General features: G+C 42.5%; 2 protein-coding genes across 5 annotated transcripts in view; one reads left to right on the plus strand and one right to left on the minus strand.

Moving 5' to 3' along the window:
* The window catches only part of C1HXorf38 (chromosome 1 CXorf38 homolog), a 29687-nt gene extending 10347 nt beyond the window's left edge, over positions 1-19340 (minus strand). The window contains exons 1-5 of one of the 4 annotated variants that reach the window (XM_073358531.2): positions 19087-19103; positions 18627-18678; positions 11567-11701; positions 4150-4272; positions 3869-4018 (exon numbers count right to left, since the gene is read on the minus strand). In XM_073358531.2, the coding sequence (XP_073214632.2) occupies positions 3869-4018; positions 4150-4272; positions 11567-11701; positions 18627-18656 (438 nt within the window). In that variant the 5' untranslated portion in view covers positions 18657-18678; positions 19087-19103. Of the gene's footprint in view, positions 1-3868; positions 4019-4149; positions 4273-11566; positions 11702-13682; positions 13840-18626; positions 18826-19086 lie in introns of those variants that run through there. The other 3 variants (XM_073358513.2, XM_073358505.2, XM_073358522.2) reach the window with 3 other exon arrangements.
* USP9X (ubiquitin specific peptidase 9 X-linked) overlaps positions 1-21318 on the plus strand; it is a 654895-nt gene that overhangs the window by 273051 nt on the left and 360526 nt on the right. The gene's annotated exons all lie outside the window — the stretch shown is intronic.

Here is a 21318-nt window from a genome sequence, read left to right on the forward strand (position 1 = left end):
GAGGGGACAAAAGGAAGAGCAAAACAAACAGGCTGGATAAAAATCTATGATTTTAGAAAAATAGATTATTTAAATCAGATTTTTTAAAATTTACATTAAATACAGATTTATTTTTAAAAAATAAACCTCTAAAATTAAATGTGAAATTATGAAATGTGTTAGGGTCTAAATTTACTATATTAAAATTAATTACATTAAATAAAAAAAATATTAAGCAGTACATGATTGCTGCCACGTTTTAAAGAAAGCCAAACCACTGAATTGGTGGTAGTTCCTGGCTAAACACTTGTAATCTGATTTTGTTGAAGTGTTAAACCAGCTTTTGACAACAGTAGCATCTTCTGCAGGTGCAGAGAGAATATCTTCTCATTTTATTTTATTCAGCTAGTTCAGTTCAATGATTAGTTCATTCAAAGTAAGGAAAACAATGGGAGTTGAAAAAGCATAAAAACTTGTTTTCCTTTTTTTAATCTATGAATAAAAGCTAGATGTGAGAGGATAGGATCTACTAGTTCTAAAATCTTGAAGGACATGGTGATCAAAAACAATCAGTTCAATTCACTAACTACAGATAATACTTCCTTTGTTTAATAAATAAATTAATTTTAAATGCAAACATATTTTGTTAAATTTTTCTCATGTATCCAGCACAATTAAGATGGTTTTATTTAACAACCCCCCCAATGCTGTTTTTGTGCATTTTTAATTGAATTTATATCTAAATAGAGCTCAACAGAAGTAAAAAAAAAAAAAAAATCAATCTAGTAAATAAGAAATGCACCATTCACCATTTTCTAATTAAAAAATGTAAGTGTTAAGAATCTGAATAAATGTATATTAAGCTCTTTAGCTTAAATAAATGTGTATATATATAGGATATGTTCTTGATTAGCAAAAAAGATGTACCACATTTAGTACAAAGGCTGTATTTAGTTGCAAATCAATATGTTTTAATGCTTCCCAACCAGTAAGGCTCAACCTTTCTTTAAGAAAATAACTAAAGTATAAATGCAATGCAAAACAAAACTAAAATCAATTATATAAATTGCTTTGATTTAAATGAATCCATCCCAAAAAGGAGAGAATGTGAATAACTCTTTCTGAAAAGTACAAAGCATTTATCATTCCAAAGACAGAAACATAAATACGTACTTCCATACACCTGCTGTTACTTTTCATGTAAGAAATTGCTGTGGTTGCCTTAGGGTCTTTTTTTGTTAAATAAAACCATCTTAATTGGTTTTGGAATGGAAAAAAGACGGGGAGGTGGTCCATGTGATGGAGAATGGGAAAGGAAGAGATCCCTGAAATAATCTGTCCATCATGGTGTTGTTCACAATACAAGAGGCTGAACTCCCTTGGTGTGATGGTCATTATACAGTGCCCTTTAACCCCACTCATTCCCTTCCTCCCCCCCCCCCCCATTTTTTGTTTGTTTGAAACACGAAAATCAGTCTTGTGGTAGAGATTGGTGATAATGTGTATAAAGGAAGCATCTATGATAACTACACTGTATTGTGTAATTAAACAGCTCAGAACCAATTCTCAGTCTGTAGCCTCAGCCCAAAGACAGGACAGACAGGGGCTGTATCTCTTGGACATTTACGGATACCGCGTACCAAGTGTCAGAAGTTATCAGCTTGCTGTGTGACAGTTTTTTGGAATTTACACATAGCCCTTACAGGGAAGAATGAAAGAAAAGTTATTTGTTCTCTCTAGAGCCTCTGCAAGAGCTTGTTTAATGGGCTTTGTCACAGCTGAGGGTAACTGCACCTGTAGTTCCCTGTGTGGTCCAGCAACAGCACCCACATTTCAGGCTTACAGTTCCAGCCTTTGCCTTTCTTGGGCGGAGACAGACTTCTCACTCTGGTCAGAATGGAATATTTCTAGGCTGCACAGTTTCCTGTCTTCACTGTGTTATTCCCAGCAGAGACAGGCTGTCCAAGCACAATTGTTTGCTTTCTCTTCAGAGACTGATAAGAGCGATTGTCAACGGTTGTATGCTACCTCACAGCTCTTTTTATGCAAGCCTTCTTTATTCTTAAGGTAAAAGTACTACCGAGAAAATATATTAAATACAATAAAAGAGCTACATGCATGCTAATAAGCTCACCAGAGATCACCCCAACTGCACCATGGGCTCCAGGAGAAGTCCTTCAACACTTTACCAAAGTGTTGGATACAAGTTCATCACAGCCTCAGCTCAGAACTAGCACACAGTCTTATGTGGCCTCAGTAGGCCCAGTCTTTCCAGCCTTACCCTAAGAAGTGGGGCCCTCCATGGACAGGGATCTTGTCCATTTGCTGGATCAGGAAGAAGAACCTGAGCCAGTTTAAAACCAGGCTATTTATCAAAAAAATCCTCTTTGCCTGGTGGTCCCTGGAGAATCCAGTTTGAACTAGTATATTCCAACCTATCCAAGGGGTAGCATCAAAGGTCTGATAAGGGAGGAGTTTCATTAGCATTCCCCTTCTGCCAGAGCAGGTGCATATAATTCCACAACAGCACGTACACAATTGAATTTTTAGTACAGTGGACCCCAAAGATAGTAAGCCTAATTCAGTAAGGTGTAGCTTAATTCTATAAAGTTCATTCAGGATATTGCAGAAAATTTGTCAGTCGGTCACAGGCTCAAAAGCCTATTTTAATAAAACCACTCTATTCAGTCCATTAGTAACAGAAAACAAGCAATATTAACAGTGACTTAAGCCCAGAAAACCCTACATTTCCTCTGATCAGGCAGCATGATCAATTTCAGTTCTTTTCTGCAGACCAATTCCTCAAATGAATATTCCCTTAAAACCACCTTCCCAACTGCTGCTTAAATCTGTTGGCAAATAGGCGGCGTGGCACAGACAGCCTTTCGTTTTATCCCCTCATCCCACCACATTGTGCAACAGACAGATATAAAAGTAAATACAGGTCTATATAACCTCTTAAACACCTGAAAAGCAGCTGTAGTATTTAATATTGGAACAAGTAATAAGTTGGATAGACATGCCAACTCCCCTAGGCTCTCTAGATATAAACAGGTAAGACAAGAGCATGTGCAGAAGAATGAGATACTCTGGGATGCGGAGATGGTATTTACGTAGAAGACAGAGTCAAGAGGGATATCTGCGCTGCATGTGAATAGTGTGGTCCTGACCCAACATCAGGAAGAGGATTAGATAAATAACTACTTCTAGACTAGGTACAAGATAGACGGATGGGGCAGACTCAGGTCTGTTGCTTACAGTAGTAGATAGAGGATTGCATTCAGAGGGCAAGTTAGGAAGATGCTGTCTCTTCAGTATAGAGGGGAGGGAGAGGTAAGTCTCTGAACTGTATATGAATATGAAGAGACACGCAGGTTAGTGTAACTACCTCATAGAGGGAGGGTAAACTGGAGAAAGGAGCATGGATGGTTGCATCGGAGGAACAAATGGCTGAGCAGCCCAGGGACTGGGGAAGCTCAAAGGTGGCATAGTCACCTCTGCCACACCAACCAGGTCTTGTGCCAAACAGAGCTTGGATGAACTGTAGGATCAGGGTCAAAACATCTGGTAGAAAAGGGCTTTTTCTGAGAATTGGCTGGTTCCCACTCAGCCTCACAAATATTTGATTTACAGTGGTGAGTTACCATTGACCCAGAACCTCCAAACACTAGAGCGTAGTGCTTCCTACGATGAATAGTCCCATTGACGTAAGGTATCTGACTTTTTTGGTCACATACAATGAAACTGGACATTTAAATAAACAGAGTAGAAAAATATAAACCTCCAGTGAAATTCCACAGACTTTTAGAAGTCCTTGCAAATTTCTAATGTACTGGATTATACCTACAATTCATAATAAAAAACTACAGATCAGAATTATTTCTTTTACCTTTTCTATCCGTGTACTAGCTGTCATAACTTCTGGAACATTCTGGAGTTCCTTTAATAAATTCTGAATCTTCTTTCCAAACTCTTCCAACCATAAAGAAGAAACTTTCATTTCTGAAGAATGCATTAACTCATTGCGGCACTTAATCACCTAAACAGGAGAATGAAGAAAAACAGCACTGCCACATTACGGTCATAGCCATCCTAGCACACAATTTACAGTATCTTACAGAATATATATTAATTAAAAATAGTTCTTGGAGATGGTCTGGTTGATTTTACCTCTCTGACTTTCTTCTGGTCAATTCCACTGAAGTGATCACACAAGTTGAAAAGGTTTAGAAGAGCAGCTGCATCACACTTGTCCGGTCCAGAAATATCCATCTGCCCACGAGGCATATAAGCCTACGTAACAGAAATGCATGATACCAATGTCATTTTTGGTTTCAGGAAGTACACAAATATGTGATTTCCTTATCTGCCTATAAGCGCTGTTAATGTTTCAAAATGATATTGCCTAAAGTAAATGCAATAAACTAGAACACAATCTCTACAACTCCACTTGCTACATTTGCCAATTAACAATGTGTTCAAGCAAATGGTTATTTCCTTCACAACCCTTAAATCTTTCCCTACTTGATGATTTGATTCTGCAATGAAGTCACAATGTTAAACTAACACTATAACATATTGTATAGTTATAGGAAAAGGAGGACTTGTGGCACCTTAGAGACTAACCAATTTATTTGAGCATAAGCTTTCGCGAGTTCCACTGAATGCATCCGATGAAGTGAGCTGTAGCTCGCGAAAGCTTATGCTCAAATAAATTGGTTAGTCTCTAAGGTGCCACAAGTCCTTCTTTTCTTTTTGCGAATACAGACTAACACGGCTGCTACTCTGAAACCTGTATAGTTACACACACTCATGGTTTTCCTACATCATTAGGGAGTTGCACAATTTAAAGCTTGTGTTGGCTCAGCTCTTCCCTCCATGAGCTTCTTTTGTGCAACCCTCCTATCCCCCTCTATTTCAGGGACACCCCAAACCTCCAACTCTCTCCTTCATGCCAGGGGCTCTGTGTTCCCTCCCACCATCTATACCTCCCAATTCCACACCCCATGTGAGGTGCTGTGCCCCCCTTCAGGGGCATCGGAACAGGGCGGGCCAAGGCCCTCCAACTTTTTAAAGTCTTCCACTTTTCAAAACGGGTCTGGACCCCTGCTGCTCTTCTGCCCCCCGGCCAGGTTGAAAGCTGTAGCCTGGCCTTGGGAGCCCAGGAAGCTGTGGGGACCCACCCCTCCACCTGTCCAGGGTCGGCAGGCTCGAAAGCAGCCCCAAACCTGTGTCCCCTGCAAAGGCAGATGGAGGGTCCAGGTGGGGGAGGGGGGGTGGAGAGGCGGAAAAACACACGCCAGGGACTGATCTCGGGTCCCCTCACCCAGGGCAGATGGAGGGGCCCAGTCTTCCCAATTCAGCTCCAGCTTGGCCAGGGGCCACGGAGGGGGCAGAGCTTCATAGCCCCACCACTTTTAGGAAGAATCCACTGCCCCTGCCCCCTGTTCCCCCATGGAGTAGGAGACAAATCATTCAGGATGTCAACATCTTAAACTGCATTGAGAGGCTGGGCAGAACTGAGACAGGGGAGTATTGTTACAATGGAAGGAGTTAATGGCTGCCATCAACCAGTTCTTTGATCCATGGTTCTCAATCAGGGGTAGGTGTACTCCTGGGGGTATGCAGAGATCTTCCAGGGGGTACATACACTGATCTAGATATCTGCCTAGTTTTACAACAGGTTACATAGAAAGCACTAGTGAAGTCTGTACAAACTAAAATTTCATACAATGACTTGTTTATACTGCTCTATATACTGTATTATATGGTAACGTGATGTGTGGATACGTAATGTATTAGACATGCATTTTATGTCATTTACAGATGTGTACAAGAACGTTAATGGAGGTTGAAGTTGTAGTTTTTAAGTGAGGTGAAAGTTGGGATATGCAAGACAAATCAGACTCCTGAAAGAGGTACAGTAGTCTGGAAAGGTTGAGAACCACAGCAATAGACCATAACGGATCTGGTTAAAGTTGCTAGGTCTGCTAACCAGATGCCATTTCACCCTTTTGTTTTTGTGATTTTCACCAAAATTGATATTCTCCCCACCAATGCCTAGAACATTCTTTGAAATTTTGCAATTGATCCGATGCGGCACTGAAAAGTTATCACCTTACAGACAAACAGATGTATCCCATCAAATTGAGCATAGAGCAATGCAAGTTCAGCCATTCAGGTGGGAGGTTAGTGAGTGAAAGGAAAAAGATATTTTAAATACACATACCTGCAATAGCAGACACAACCAGGAAGTTTTTTTGGGGGGGAAATATTACTTTTCACTTCAGATGCTTTGTTGTTCACGTGTTCCAGCATGACATACCACCCCTGTTCCCTGAACACGACCCAGCTACACTATATATGCTTCTAAACAAGGTTTGAAATCTAGAAGCCTCTGTTCATTGGCTGAGCCCTATGGGGGCGGGGCTATCAAGAAGGTCAGGGCTTTATAAAGCAGTGAGCAAGCAAACAGAGAGCTTTGCAAACAGGGACAGGAGTTTCGAGAGAGAGTTGGGAAGGGGGCAAGGTACACTTGCCATTCTTTAAAACCTTTAAAAACTAAACTATAATCAAAACTTATTGATTTAAACAAAAACCCGATCTTTAACCTAGGTAGCTGTAGGAGAAAATGCAGGCAGAAGCCAGCAGCAGAGTAGGGGCTATCCTGTTTATTGCATTCAGTGTAGCATGTATGATTACCTGCCCTGTGGGCAGGTGGCATATGTGTACATTCGGTGGAAGGAGCTCCTGGCCCTCAGAGACCGTGTATTGGCTTTGGAGGCCAGGATGGTGAAACTGGAGGAGCTAAGGGAGGCAGAGAGGTATGTTGATGAGGCTTTCTGGGACACTGTAGATTTGTCCCACCTCCAGTCAGATAGTCCCTGTGCTGTTAAGGAGGATGAAAGGCCCAGAGGAGAGCAGTCAACAGGAACAGAGGGAAACTTTCCCATAGTTGGGACCCTCCTTCCAGATGATGTTGGGATATCCTCTCACACTGAGGTTACCTCTCTCTGTGGGAGGGAACTCCAGTCATTAGGAAAAGGCAGGTGTTAGTAATGGGAGATTCGATCATTAGAATAACTAAATGATAGCTGGGTTTGTGATGACCGGGAGAACCGTATGGTGACTTGCCTGCCTGGTGCGAAGGTTGCGGATCTCTCAAGGCATCTAGACAGACTTATGCGAAGTGCTGGGGAGGAGCCGGTGGTCGTGGTACATGTAGGTACCAGTGACGTAGGGAAGGGTAGGAGAGACGTCCTGGAGGCCAAATTTAGGCTGCTAGGAAAGAGACTGAAATCCAAGACCTCTATGGTGGCATTCTCAGAAATGCTTCCAGTTCCACGCGCAGGGTCAGGTAGGCAGGCAGAGCTTCAGAGTCTCAATGCGTGGATGAGACGATGGTGTAGAGAGGAGGGGTTTAGATTTATTAGGAACTGGGGAAACGTTTGGGATAGGGGAGCCTATACAGGAAGGATGGGCTCCACCTAAACCAAAGTGGATCCAGACTGCTGGCACGTCACATTAAAAAGATTGCAGAGCAGTTTTTAAACTAAGCGATGGGGGAAAGCCAATTGCTGCAGACGCGCACGTGGATCGGACAGAGACTTCTCTTAGAGGAGAGTCTATTGATAGAGATTCTCTAGGTTTTAGTCAGGAGGACAGGATGGAAGAGGATAAAGTATGGGCGGGATCAGACAAGAAACATTCACATAAAGAATCTGACATCAGAAAAGGGCAGACAAATAAACAGTGACAAGTTTTTAAAGTGCTTGTACACAAATGCTAGAAGTCTAAATAATAAGATGGGTGAACTAGAGTGCCTCGTGTTAAAGGAGGATATTGATATAATAGGCATCACAGAAACCTGGTGGAGTGAGGACAATTAATGGGACACAATCATTCTGGGGTACAAAACATATCGGAAGGACAGAACAGATCATGCGGGTGGGGGAGTGGCACTATATGTGAAAGAAAATGTAGAATCAAATGAAATAAAAATCTTAAATGAATCCACATGTTCCATAGAATTTCTATGGATAGTAATTCCATGCTCTAATAAGAATATAACAGTAGGGATCTATTAGGAACACCTGACCAGGACAGTGATCGTGACAATTAAATGCTAAGGGAGATTAGAGAGGCATCAAAATAAAAAACTCAATAATAGTGGGGGATTTCAATTATCCCCATATTGATTGGGTACATGTCACCTCAGAATGAAATGCAGAGACAAAATTTCTCAATACTTTAAATGACTGCTTCTTGGAACAGTCGGTACAGGAACCCACAAGGGGAGAGGCAACTCTCGATCTATTCCTGAGTGGAGTGTAGGATCTGGTCCAAGAAGTAACTATAACAGGACCACTTGGGAATAGTGACCATAATGTAATAACATTTAACATTCCTGTGGTGGGAAGAACACCTCAACAGCCCAACACTGGGGCATTTAGTTTCAGAAAGGGGAACTATGCAAAAATGAGGAGGTTAGTTAAATAGAAATTAAAAGGTAGAGTGAAATCCCTGCAAGCTGAAAGACAGACACCAAAATAGAGGCTCAACTTAAATGTATACCCCAAATAAAAAAAAAACTAAAAAAGAGCCACTGTGGCTTAACAACCATGTAAAAGAAGCAGTGAGAGATAAAAAGGCATCTTTTAAAAGGTGGATGTCAAATCCTAGTGAGGTAAATAGAAAGGAGCATAAACACTGCCAAATTAAATGTAAAAATGTAATAAGAAAGGCCAAAAAGGAGTTTGAAGAACAGCTAGCCAAAAACTCAAAAGGTAATAACAAAATGTTTTTTAAGTTACATCACAAGCAGGAAGCCTGCTAAACAACTAGTGGGGCCCCGGATGATCGATACACAAAAGGAGCACTCAAAGACGATAAAGTCATGGAAGAGAAACTAAATGAATTCTTTGCTTCAGTCTTCAGATGTTAGGGTGATTCCCAAACCTGAGCCGTCTTTTGTAGGTGACAAATCTGAGGAATTGTCACAGACTGAAGTGCAACTAGAGGAGGTTTTGGAATTAATTGAGAAACTTAACAGTAACAAGTCACCGCGACCAAATGGTATTCACCCAAGATTTCTGAAAGAACTCAAATGTGAAATTGCAGAACTATTAACTACAGTTTGTAACCTCTCCTTTAAATCAGCTACTGTGCCCAATGACTGGAAGATAGCTAATGTAACGCCAATATTTAAGAAGAGCTCTAGAGGTGATCCTGGCAATTACAGACTGGTAAGTCTAACGTCAGTACCGGGCAAATTAGTTGAAACAATAGTAAAGAATAAAATTGTCAGACACACAGAACAACAAATTGTTGCGCAAAAGTCAACATGGTTTCTGTAAAGGGAGATCATGTCTTACTAATCTATTAGAGTTCTTTGAGGGGGTCAACAAACATGTGGACAAGGGGGATCCAGTGGACATAGTATACTTATATTTCCAGAAAGCCTTTGACAGGGTCCCTCACCAAAGGCTCTTATGTAAATTAAGTTGTCATGGGATAAGAGGGAAGATCCTTTCATGGATTGAGAACTGGTTAAAAGACCGGGAACAAAGGGTAGGAATAAATGGTACATTTTCAGAATGGAGAGGGGTAACAAGTGGTGTTCCCCAAGGGTCAGTCCTACAACCAATCCTATTCAACTTATTCATAAATGATCTGGAGAAAGGGGTAAACAGTGAGGTGGCAGAGTTTGCAGACGATACTAAACTGCTCAAGAAAGTTAAGACCAAAGCAGACTGTGAAGAACTTCAGAAAGGTCTCACAAAACTAAGTGATTGGGCAACAAAATGGCAAATGAAATTTAATGTGGATAAACATAAAGTAATGCCCATTGGAAAAAAATAACCGCAACTATACATACAATATGATGGGGGCTAATTTAGCTACAACTAATCAGGAGAAAGATCTTGGAGTCATCGTGGATAGTTCTCTGAAGATGTCCATGCAGTGTGCAGCGGCAGTCAAAAAAGCAAACAGGATGTTAGGAATCATTAAAAAAGGGATAAAGAATAAGATGGAGAATATCTTATTGCCCTTATATAAATCTATGGTATGCCCACATCCTGAATACTGCGTACAGATGTGGTCCCCTCATCTCAAAAAGATATACTGGCATTAGAAAAGGTTCAGAAAAGGGCAACTAAAATAATTAGGGGTTTGGAACGGGTCCCATATGAGGAGAGATTAAAGAGGCTAGAACTTTTCAGCTTGGAAAAGAGGAGACTATGAGGGGATATGATAGAGATATATAAAATCATGAGTGGTGTGGAGAAAGTGGATAAGGAAAAGTTATTTATATGTTCCCATAATATAAGAACTAGGGGCCACCAAATGAAATTAATGGGCAGCAGGTTTAAAATAAATAAAAGGAAGTTCTTCTTCACTCAGCGCGCAGTCATCCTGTGGAACTCCTTGCCTGAGGAGGTTGTGAAGGCTAGGACTATAACAGGGTTTAAAAGAGAACTGGATAAATTCATGGAGGTTAAGTCCATTAATGGCTATTAACTAGGATGGGTAAGGAATGGTGTCCTTAGCCTGTTTGTCAGAGGGTGGAGATGGATGGCAGGACAGAGATCACTAGATCATTACCTGTTAGGTTCACTCCCTCTGGGGCACCTGGCATTGGCCACTGTTGGTAGACAGGATACTGGGCTGGATGGACCTTTGGTCTGACCCAGTATGGCCCTTCTTATATTCTAGAATGAAGCACCGGGATTATATGGGGACTTTATCCTGGGTTAACCGCCTACCCGCACAGACCACCACCACTAACACATTGGTTCAGACAGATGAAAATAGCCTATTTAGTATAAAAGTTTGTGTGTGTTATTTTGCTACTCTTAAGGGGTTTCCTTTTTTTAATTAAATAGTTTAAATTGAATTTCATCTTTTGATGCACAAGCTTCACTTTTAAAGGATTTCTTGAAAGAGATCAGTGAGACTACAAGTATTTATTCCACTGAGAATTTAGATACATTACTGAGTACTTTACAGACCATGTTTCAGTTAGTGGTTATTTTAGAGGATGATCAGCAAATCACGAAGCAGAGCAGAAATGCCAACAATTTTGTATGGTACCATTGAACTTTATAACACTGTAAATATTACCAAACACTATTTTCCTAATACATTTTCATTGTATTTCTTAGTTCAGCCCAAAGAAATATTGCTATACGCTGGCTTGGATTTAAGCCTAGTCAATGCGTTTTCAAATCCAGGATGAAATAAAATGAAATCAAGTTGGGTAAGCCCAAAAGGGTAGTGATTTGGATGCTCAGATAATGAAAAGCACCAGGTTAGCCCCTGAAACCTTTCCTTTTGTCTGCTATTAGCAAGAAAAAAGGACAATACATGTGCAACAGTTTGCTCTCCATGGATGAAATCCTGCCCCCACTGAAGACAATGGGAGTTTTGCCATTGTCTTCTACAGGGCCAGGATTGCACCATAGGTCTAAATCCTGCCCTGACAGACTCCTATGCAACCAAACTGAATTCATTATCGAACCACACACGGATGAAAGTGAGAATAGGAGCTGACCCCCAAGTGTGATTCTAATTTAATTTATGTTACCTTTGCAAGTTCCCATGAGTTAGAAGGCCAAAGCCAAGGTTTGCAGTTTCCCCAGTGAACTTCTCCATTCCTGTTGGTGTGATGATTCAAAATCTCCTTTTTCCACTCGGTGCACAGTGAACAGATAGGCTGAAACTAAAAAAAAAAAAAAAATAGGAAAGAATCCAAAGTAATTTACCTTAGTACTTGCACCCTTTAAATTACACTTTAAAAAGTGCACTGGGTTATTATTACATTGCAGCAGAGGCTAGAAAAAGGATTCAAAGAACGTTCAGTCAGAAATTTGATCAAATGCACAAATTCTCATATGCAGTATGCTGAACTGTTACACAGAGATGTAATTGAAAATTTAGGTATAATACAGTAGGTTAGGGCAGTAGCCTCTCACCTCTAGAGACCTGGGTTCAATGAGAGTCAGGACTTAACTAGAAACGAGTCTGAAGCTTCTCCTATCAGGGATTGAGGCCAATGCTAACCAGAGGTCTCAAGTGAGGCTTGCATGACAAACCCCGTGGTGAAAGAGAAGAATGCTTTAGCAGCAGAATTTGAAGTTATGCATTTTTTTCTTTACAGTTTACATTAGGGTTAATGAAAGCCATATCTGAACATGGTTGAATCCTTAGGGAATTTTCAACTGGGAAGCATGTTCTAACAGCTAAAACGTATAACAGTTTATTCCGATTTAACTTTTCTGATTGTTCTTTCTCCATCTGCACTTGGGTGACCAGACAGCAAGTGTGAAAAATCGGGATGGGGGTGAGAGGTAATAGGAGCCTATATGAGAAAAAGCCCCAAATATCGGGACTGTCCCTATAAAATCGGGACATGTGCACGCACATACAAACACTCCTCCATCTTTTTCATTAACTTTGTGGGGCAGATGGATTAAATGAGTATGTGAATTAGACTGTAAACTCCCCAGGGCAGAAACTTTGTTTTATTTGTAGGTCTAATATAGCACCCAGCACTCTTATAGGGCTGCACAAATAAATAATTGTGGGTGGCACTGAAGAACACTAAAGTGAATGTTTGTTATCTTGAATTATGTTACAGGATTTGTTTGTTTTTTAAATGTACTCTATCAGAGAGGATCAGTGAACTGCCAGCTCTCAATACACATTTTTTGGTATGTAATAATAGTGATGATTAATACTGGATATTATGGAGTCACAGGTCATGCTTCCACAGTTGAAGTTGAATTTAGTTTTGAACTTAACACAGAAATTCAATCTCTTTGTTACGTATGAAAAACACAGTATATCCTCCACAAGACTATGGAATTTACTCTGAGCACAGAATGAGTTTTCTGAGAATGTACAAGTAAACTCATTCATTAGTTTCTATTGATTGAAATAGGTCCTTTATAATATTCATCCTGTCTAAGTCCTTTTTGGCCCTATGAGCTTAATAATGGAGTATGCGGACATCATCATAAGAACAATAGGATCATGATTAAGGCATTTGAGAATGTAGTCCCAGATTAGACTAAACAGATTTTTAAAATACATTTAATTTATTTAATTTCTTCATGGTGTTACTATAGTGCAGTCAAGCTAGTTTGGGTGCCCTTACTCCATTTCCATACCTTAATTTGTTTGGACTTCTTTTATATCTAAGCATAACTCTGAATTTCCTGGGTTGATAATGCTTCTTTGTAGATAATTACAATATTCACAAGCGATATCTAACATAATAAATTAACATGAGTGAAAAGGAGCTGAGGAATCTCATTATGGTGCTTAGGGGAAGCTTGCTTCACAACATTAAACTACCCTACATAGATTGGCACAAGCATCAGATTTTCTTCACAAGAGTACGAAAGAAGGCATGTGAGAAGCTTCCACTATGCCCAACCCTAGCCAGTCCTATTAAACCTTCACTTTCGTGTGCATTACCACTTACTACAGTAGGACCTCAGAGTAATGAAACCTCGGGAATGGAGGTGGTTTGTAACTCTGACGTGTTCCGTAACTCTGAACAAAACGTTACGGTTGTTCTTTCAAAAGTTTACAACTGAACGTTGACTTAATACAGCTTTGAAACTTTACTATGCAGAAGGAAAATGCTCCTCTCTCAATTTTTTTTAGTAGTTTACATTTAACAGTACTGTATTTACTTTGGGGGAGGAGGGGGTGAGGGGGTCATCTCTGCTGCTGCCTGATTGCATACTTCCACTTCCAAATGAGGTGTGTAGTTGATTGGTCAGTTCATAACTCTGATGTTTGTAACTCTGAAGTTCTACTGTATTAACCCTTCTTTCTCCTTCCTAGAAACTGAAAACAAAGTTTTATCACAACTAGGGCTGTCAAGCGATTAAAAAAATTAATTGTGATTAATCACACTGTTAAACATTTATTTAAATATTTTTGGATGTTTTCTCCATTTTCAAATATATTGGTTTGAATTATAACACAGAATACAAAGCGTACAGTGCTCACTTTTTATTTATTTTTATTACAAATATTTGCACTGTAAAAATAAAATATTTTTCAATTCATCTAATACAAGTACTGTAGTGAAAACGCTTTATCATGAAAGTTGAACTTACAAATATAGAATTATGTATAAAAATAACTGCATTCAAAAATAAAACAATGTAAAACTTTAGCATCTACAGGTCCACTCAGTCCTACTTCTTGTTTAGCCAATCGCTCAGACAAACAAGTTTGTTTACATTTGCAGGAGAGAATGCTGCTCAATAACACTTCTTGTTTACAATATCACCTGAAAGCAAGAACGGGTGTTTGCATGGCACTTTTGTAGCCGGCGTCACAAGATATTTACATGCCAGATATGTTAAATATTCATATGCCCCTTCATGATTCAACCACCATTCCAGAGGACATGCGTCCATGCTGATGATGGGATACTGTTCCTGACAGCTTGTATTCCACCTATGTGTGGGATGTTTGTGTAGAGAGCCTCTACATCCATGGTGGCTAGGATGTGAGAGTACCGATGCCCGAGATGATGGGGCGTCCATGGTTTCCAGATTTGTGGATCTTGGGTAGTAGATAGCATTGTATGTATAGGTCCAGACTGTCATTTGAGGATCGAAATGACAGTCTGGACCTATACATAGAATGCTTCCGCCAACGTGCACAGGCAGAAATTGTGAAAAAACAACATCGCTTGCCTCATAACCTAAGTCGTGCAGAACGCAATGCCATCCACAGCCTCAGAAACAACCCTGACATTATAATCAAAGAGGCTGATAAAGGAGGTGCTGTGTCATCATGAACAGGTCTGACTACCAAAAGAAGGCTGCCAGACAACTCTCCAGTACCAAATTCTACAGGCCACTTTCCTCAGATCCCACTGAGGAATACCCTAAGAAACTGCACCATCTACTCAGGACACTCCCTACACTAACACCGGAACAAATCAACATACCCTTAGAGCCCTGACCGGGGTTATTCTATCTAATACCAAAGATCCACAAACCTGCAAACCCTGGATGCCCCATCATCTCGAGCATTGGTACTCTCACTGAAGGACTGTCCAGATATTTGGACTCTCTACTCAGACCCTATGCCACAAGCACTCCCAGCTATCTCCATGACACCACTGATTTCCTGAGAAAACTACAATGCATTGGTGATCTTTCAGAAAACACCATCCTAGCCACCATGGATGTAGAGGCTCTCTACACAAACATCCCACACACAGATAGAATACAAGCTGTCAGGAACAGTATCCCTGATGCCACAGCACAACTGGTTGCTCAGCTCTGTAACTTTATCCTCATGCACAATTATTTCAAATTTGGTGCCCATATATACCTCCAGACAGAGGGACCGCTATGGGCACCCGCATGGCCCCACTATATGGCAACATTTTTATGGCTGACCTGGAACAACGCTTCCTCAGCTCTCGTCCGCTCATGCCCCTTCTCTACCTACGTTACGCTGATGACATCATCATCTGGACAACATTGGAAGGAAATCCTGGAAGAATTACACCACGATTTCAACAGCTTCCACCACACCATCAACCTCAGCCTGGACCAATCTACACAGGAGGTCCACTTCCTAGACACCACGGTGCAAATAAGTGACGGTCACTTTAACACCAGCTGATGCCGAAAACCCACTGACCGCTATGCCTACCTTCATGCCTCCAGCTTCCACCCCGGACACACCACATGATCCATTGTCTACAGCCAAGCGCTGAGGTACAACCGCATTTGCTCCAACCCTTCAGACAGAGACCAACACCTACAAAATCTTCACCAAGCATTCTCAAAACTACGATACCCACATGAGGAAACAAGGAAACAGATCAACAGAGCCAGACGTGTACCCAGAAGCCTCCAGCTGCAAGACAAGCCCAAGAAAGAAACCAACAGAACTCCCTTGGCCATCACATACAGTCCTCAGCTAAAACCTCTCCAACGCATCATCACTGATCTACAACCCATCCTGGACAACAATTCCTCACTTTCACAGGCCTTGGGAGGCAGGCCAGTCCTCGCCCACAGACAGCCCGCCAACCTGAAGCATTATTCTCACCCGCAACTACACACCTCACCATATTAACTCTAACTCAGGAACCAATCCATGCAACAAACCTTGATGCCAACTCTGCCCACATATCTACACCAGCGACACCATCACAGGACCTAACCAGATCAGCCGCACCATCACCAGTTCATTCACCTGCACATCCACCAATGTAATATATGCCATCATGTGCCAGCAATGCCCCTCTGCTATGTACATCGGCCAAACAGGACAGTCCCTACGTAAAAGGATAAATGGACACAAATCAGATATTAGGAATGGCAATATACAAACACCTGTAGGAGAACACTTCAATCTCGCTGGACACACAATAGCAGATTTAAAGGTAGCCATCCTGCAGCAAAAAACTTCAGGACCAGACTTCAAAGAGAAACTGCTGAGCTTCAGTTCATTTGCAAATTCGACACCATCAGCTCTGGATTAAACAACGACTGTGAATGGCTAGCCAACTACAAAAGCAGTTTCTCCTCCCTTGGCGTTCACATCTCAACTGCTAGAAGAGGGCCTCATCCTCCCTGATTGAACTAACCTCATTATCCCTAACCCAATTCTTGCTTGCATATTTATACCTGCCTCTGGAAATTTCCACTATATGCATCCAACGAAGTGAGTATTCACCCATGAAAGCTCATGCTCCAATACATCTGTTAGTCTATAAGGTGCCACAGGACTCTTTGCCAATATATTTGAAAATGTAGAAAAACATCCAGAAATATTAAATACATTTCAATTGATATTCTATTGTTTAACAGTGAGATTAAAACTGATTAATCGCAATAAATTTGTAATAGATATTAATTTTTTTGAGTTAATTGCAAATTAACTGTAATCAATCAACAGCCCTAATCACAGCTGATCTTCAAACAACAACAAAAAGATATCTAGCTGAGACCAAATACAAGGGTCAACAGGGCTTTAGCAGTTAAGTGCCTTGTAGATGAGAACACAGTAAGCTGCAGAAGGAGCAGGGTAGAGATCCAGTCAGTCCCATAGCACCCTCTGCTGAGCCAATATTGGACTCATAAACTGAATGGCTGGGAATAATGGACCATAAAACTGTGAATTAGAAAGCAAAGAAATTCTCCATCTCCTCATTTCTTGTTTAACATCCCACCTAGAACTTCTTTTCTGGGCTAACAATCAGGAACCCCAATGTGAAGGAAGGAGGGATGGCCCAATCCTGCAGCCTTCCTGGGACTGTAGTCAGCGATTAAGTAAATGGAGTTGTACAGGTAGAACTGCGAGGTCTCATGTGGGTCTAGTTGCAGTTAGGGCTAGAAGAGAGAAGCAGCCCCCCCAACACTTTAAGAACTAAGGTACTCAAAATAAAGGACTGAAATAGACAAGGAGAAAAGGATAATGGTCTAACACAGGGGTCGGCAACCTATGGCGCGCGTGCCAAACACAGCATGCGAGCCAATTTTTAATGACACGCTGCTGTCTGCCGGACCCACTAAAAATCCTGCCCGGCCCGGCCCGCTCTTTTCCACCCACCGCTCTCTCCTTGCGGGGTAGCAAGCTTCCCCCTTCCCCCGCCTCTTCCCCCAGTGTGCAGGGTTCTTGCCCCTCCTTCTCTCCCCCCCTGTGGCCGATTAGCTGACGGCCCTTGCCACAGGGGGGGGAGGGAAAAGTGGAGCCACAGCACGCTCTCTGCTCCAGAGACCTCGGGGAAGAGGGTGGAATCAGGGCACGCCAACCCCCAGCCTGCTCCTTCACCCCCAGCCCTGTTCACAGCACACTCTGACCCTCATCTCAGTGCAGAGAAAGGAAAAGAATGGCTAGAACCAGGTAGGTACCTACTCTATGGGGACAGGGCTGGGACTCCAGACCAGCAGCAGGCTGAGCCACTCAGCCCACTGCCAGTCTGGGGTCCTGGCCACCGGCCCTGCTCAGCCCGCTGCCAATCTGGGGTTCTAGCTGCCAGACTCTTCCCAGCCGGGGTCCTGGCCCTGCTCAGCCCGCTGCCGGCCTAGGTGAACGGAACCCCAGGCCATCAATGGGCTGAGTGGGCCGGTGGCGTAGGATCAGCATTTTAATTTAATTTCAAATGAAGCTTCTTAAACATTTTGAAAACCTAGTTTACATACCACAATAGTTTAGTTATATAATATATAGACTTATAGAGAGAGACCTTCTAAAACACGTTAAAATGTATTATTGACATGCAAAACCTTAAATTAGAGTGAATAAATGAAGACTAGGCACACTACTTCTGAAAGGTTGCCGACCCCTGGTTTAACACAATATAACGCTCACAACTCTGTGCTCTGCTCCTAAACTCCAACACCTCCTCCTCAAATCAGCCCAGTTCCTATATTTGTTGGTGCTTATTTAAGCAGCAGTGCCACGCATAACACTGCTGATGCCAAGTGTTCAAAATTCATGAATCAGCCCTCTAAAAATCATTGGAATTTTAAAAAGCAATATGCTTGGAGGGAGGCGGGGGGTTAGTTGCCCGCTGGTTCTCCAGCCTTCAGGCTGCTCTCGCATCATGTTTTCAAGGTTCTCTCTGCCACCAAGAGAGGTAAAAAACTTACTTCAAATGACAGTCCAGAATCTCTCATCATCACCCCACTGCAGAAACCGGAGCTTTAAGAAAACTCTCAGTTATCACCAGAGGCACAATGACATCACCAGGGCGGGCCATGCTCCCTTCCTCGGGGTAGCGCAAGGTTGGGGCTCTCCACGCGGCACAGGCGTGCCGACCTCGCAGGAGCGTCCCGGAGACTCCGGGAGTTAAAGATGAATCTTGAATTAAAGACTGAGTGTCATGGGAGGAAGCCTCCAGGAACACCTCCACCCCTCGCACCGGGCTGCGGGAGGCCGGCTACACCTTGGGGGAGTAAAATGCACAGGCTGAGCCTAGCGCCCCTGAGCGGCGGGGAGGGTCTGAGGGGCTGTAAGGGACCCGCTTCCCCCGCGCTGGACCCCCCGCGCTGCCTGCAGCCCAGCCAGAGCAAATCCCCGCCCACCGAGCGCGCGGGCCCCGGCTCTCACCTGCCGGCCGCGGGGAAGGCAGCGGCTGCGGCAGAGGCGGCCCGGGGGCGCCAGGCGGGCGAGCAGCTGGCGGTGGAAGGCGCGGAGCTGCTCCCCGGCGAAGCGCTGCAGGGCGTCCCGCAGCAGCACCAGGCAGTGCCCGGCCTTCACCCAGTTCTTGTACTCGGCGCAGTTCAGCCGCGCGGCCAGCTCCGCCAGCTCCATGGCCCGCCCCGGCCCGGCCCGGCCCCGTATCGCCTTCCGGGGGTTTAAGAGAAACTCCTCTTGCAATTCGCCTACTGAAATGACAAGCTAACCTTCAGGGGCTGTACTTGCATGAGTCATGATTACGCCTGTCATGGGCCCTTCTTTTTCAGATCCAAATGCAAATCCCATCTTCCTCAATTGATATAATCTACCCCTCATTGCTAAGTGAGGAGAAGGAATACCACCTCAATGAGCCACTTATTTACTGCTCTGATAGCATAGCAAAGGAGGGCAGTTTAGATTATGATGCATGTATGTTAAAGGTTGATATAATGAGAGATTGCTACTTTGAAGGAAAGACTAAGACAATAAAGAATACAGCCCAAGCATAAGGTGCCATATTCCCAAAACATTGCAATGTCACAAACCTATGACAAAAAACCCTTAGCAGAACCCTGAACACTTAAGGTCACCAGAGCCAGAAGTTAGGAAAAGCATAAGTAAAACAGTACCTCTTACAGCTCAGGCTTAGACCTTTATGGAGGAAGAGAACCCTTTACCTTGGTGTAAGTCCAGCCAAATTAATTTTGTCCAAGGGGAGAAGTCTGTTAGTGTAGTATACCTCAAAAGGTTCCATGCAGGAAGCCCTGTGATGATCAATTAAAAAGTATCTTACTGAAATGTAATTGCAGGGGAATTCCTGGTAGCCACTCAGATTGCTGAATGGCTGACCATTCACTAATATATTACAAAAACCCTTCACCCTGTTAGAAGCCACGTTTATCCCTCAGCATGCAGTGTAGTTAAACATTTTCTGCTTTGACAGAGGAGCTTATTTCTGACAGACTTATTACATATGCTAGAGACTAAAAATTCTCTAAGAGATCATTCTCGTGCACATTTTTATCAAAATACATATATCCTACATATATCCTACTATCCGTCAGGTGGAATCTACACCACCCACATAGTATGAGGGAAATAAAAGTAAACAGCATTTAGAAGCATCACTCATCTGCTTTTGAAAATAAATATCCACACTTTGCATAATGGTCTTCCTTAGTATTTGTTCAACAGCAGAAGGATCTCAATGTAGTTTCCACTATAAGACACTGTTTTCAGTTAGTTAAAAGTTTAGCAACATAATAAGTATTTAGACTGAAATTTTCCCTGCCAGGTGTCTGCCTCAGTTTTTTAAAAATAAAAAATTTCAGCCAAACACACTTCAGCAATGCCAAAAAAAGGAGGGTTGGTAATGATTTGTTGTCCATTTAAAAAAAATTCTGGCAACCTTTTCTTTGAAAACTCTAGTGCTCCCGAGCTTTGGAGCAGGAACTTGAAATTTGGTAGGGGATGAACCTTTGAGTCAGGGATGTGCCTTTTATCATCCTTGTGAAAACACATCCAAATTTGACCACATTTTAAGACTTGGGGGTGGGGTGGAGGTGCAGTAACTGAGGTTCTTCAAGATGGTTGTCCCCATGGGTGCTTCACTTTGTGAATCTGCACCCCCACACTTGTAATCAGAGATTTTTAATAACAATGCCTGGTTGGGTCACACATGTGCTGTCCCAATCTTGTGCCATCTGACACGGTTACATAACCCTATGCGACCAACTCTCCCTCAGTTTCTTCTCTATTACATTCTATGGTGCAAAAAAATTCCAAAGGAGAGGGGAAGGAGGAGGGTAGTGGAGCACTCACAGGGACAACTATCTCAAAAGAACCTCAGTTCCTGCACAAGGTGAGGAACCTTCTCTTCTTCAAGGAGCGTCCACATGTGGGTGCTTCACTTTAGGTGACTGTAGAGCAGTGCCCCTCTATGGAAAGAAGGGGCTTCGAAGTTGCAGCCATGGCAGATGATAAAACCAGTTACCAGTAAAGCATCTGATGACAAGTGCTGCTCTCTGGCATAATGCTGTGTGAATGTATAGGCTGATGCCCAGATTGCTGCTTTGAAGATGTTCATAATTGGTACATTGTTGAGGAAGGCCATCAAGGCAGAGTGTGCTCTGGTGGAGTGTGTATGGATCCCTGGTGGGCGTT

The sequence above is a fragment of the Lepidochelys kempii genome, chromosome 1, assembly GCF_965140285.1.
Source record: "Lepidochelys kempii isolate rLepKem1 chromosome 1, rLepKem1.hap1, whole genome shotgun sequence".
Lineage (NCBI taxonomy): Eukaryota > Metazoa > Chordata > Testudines > Cheloniidae > Lepidochelys > Lepidochelys kempii.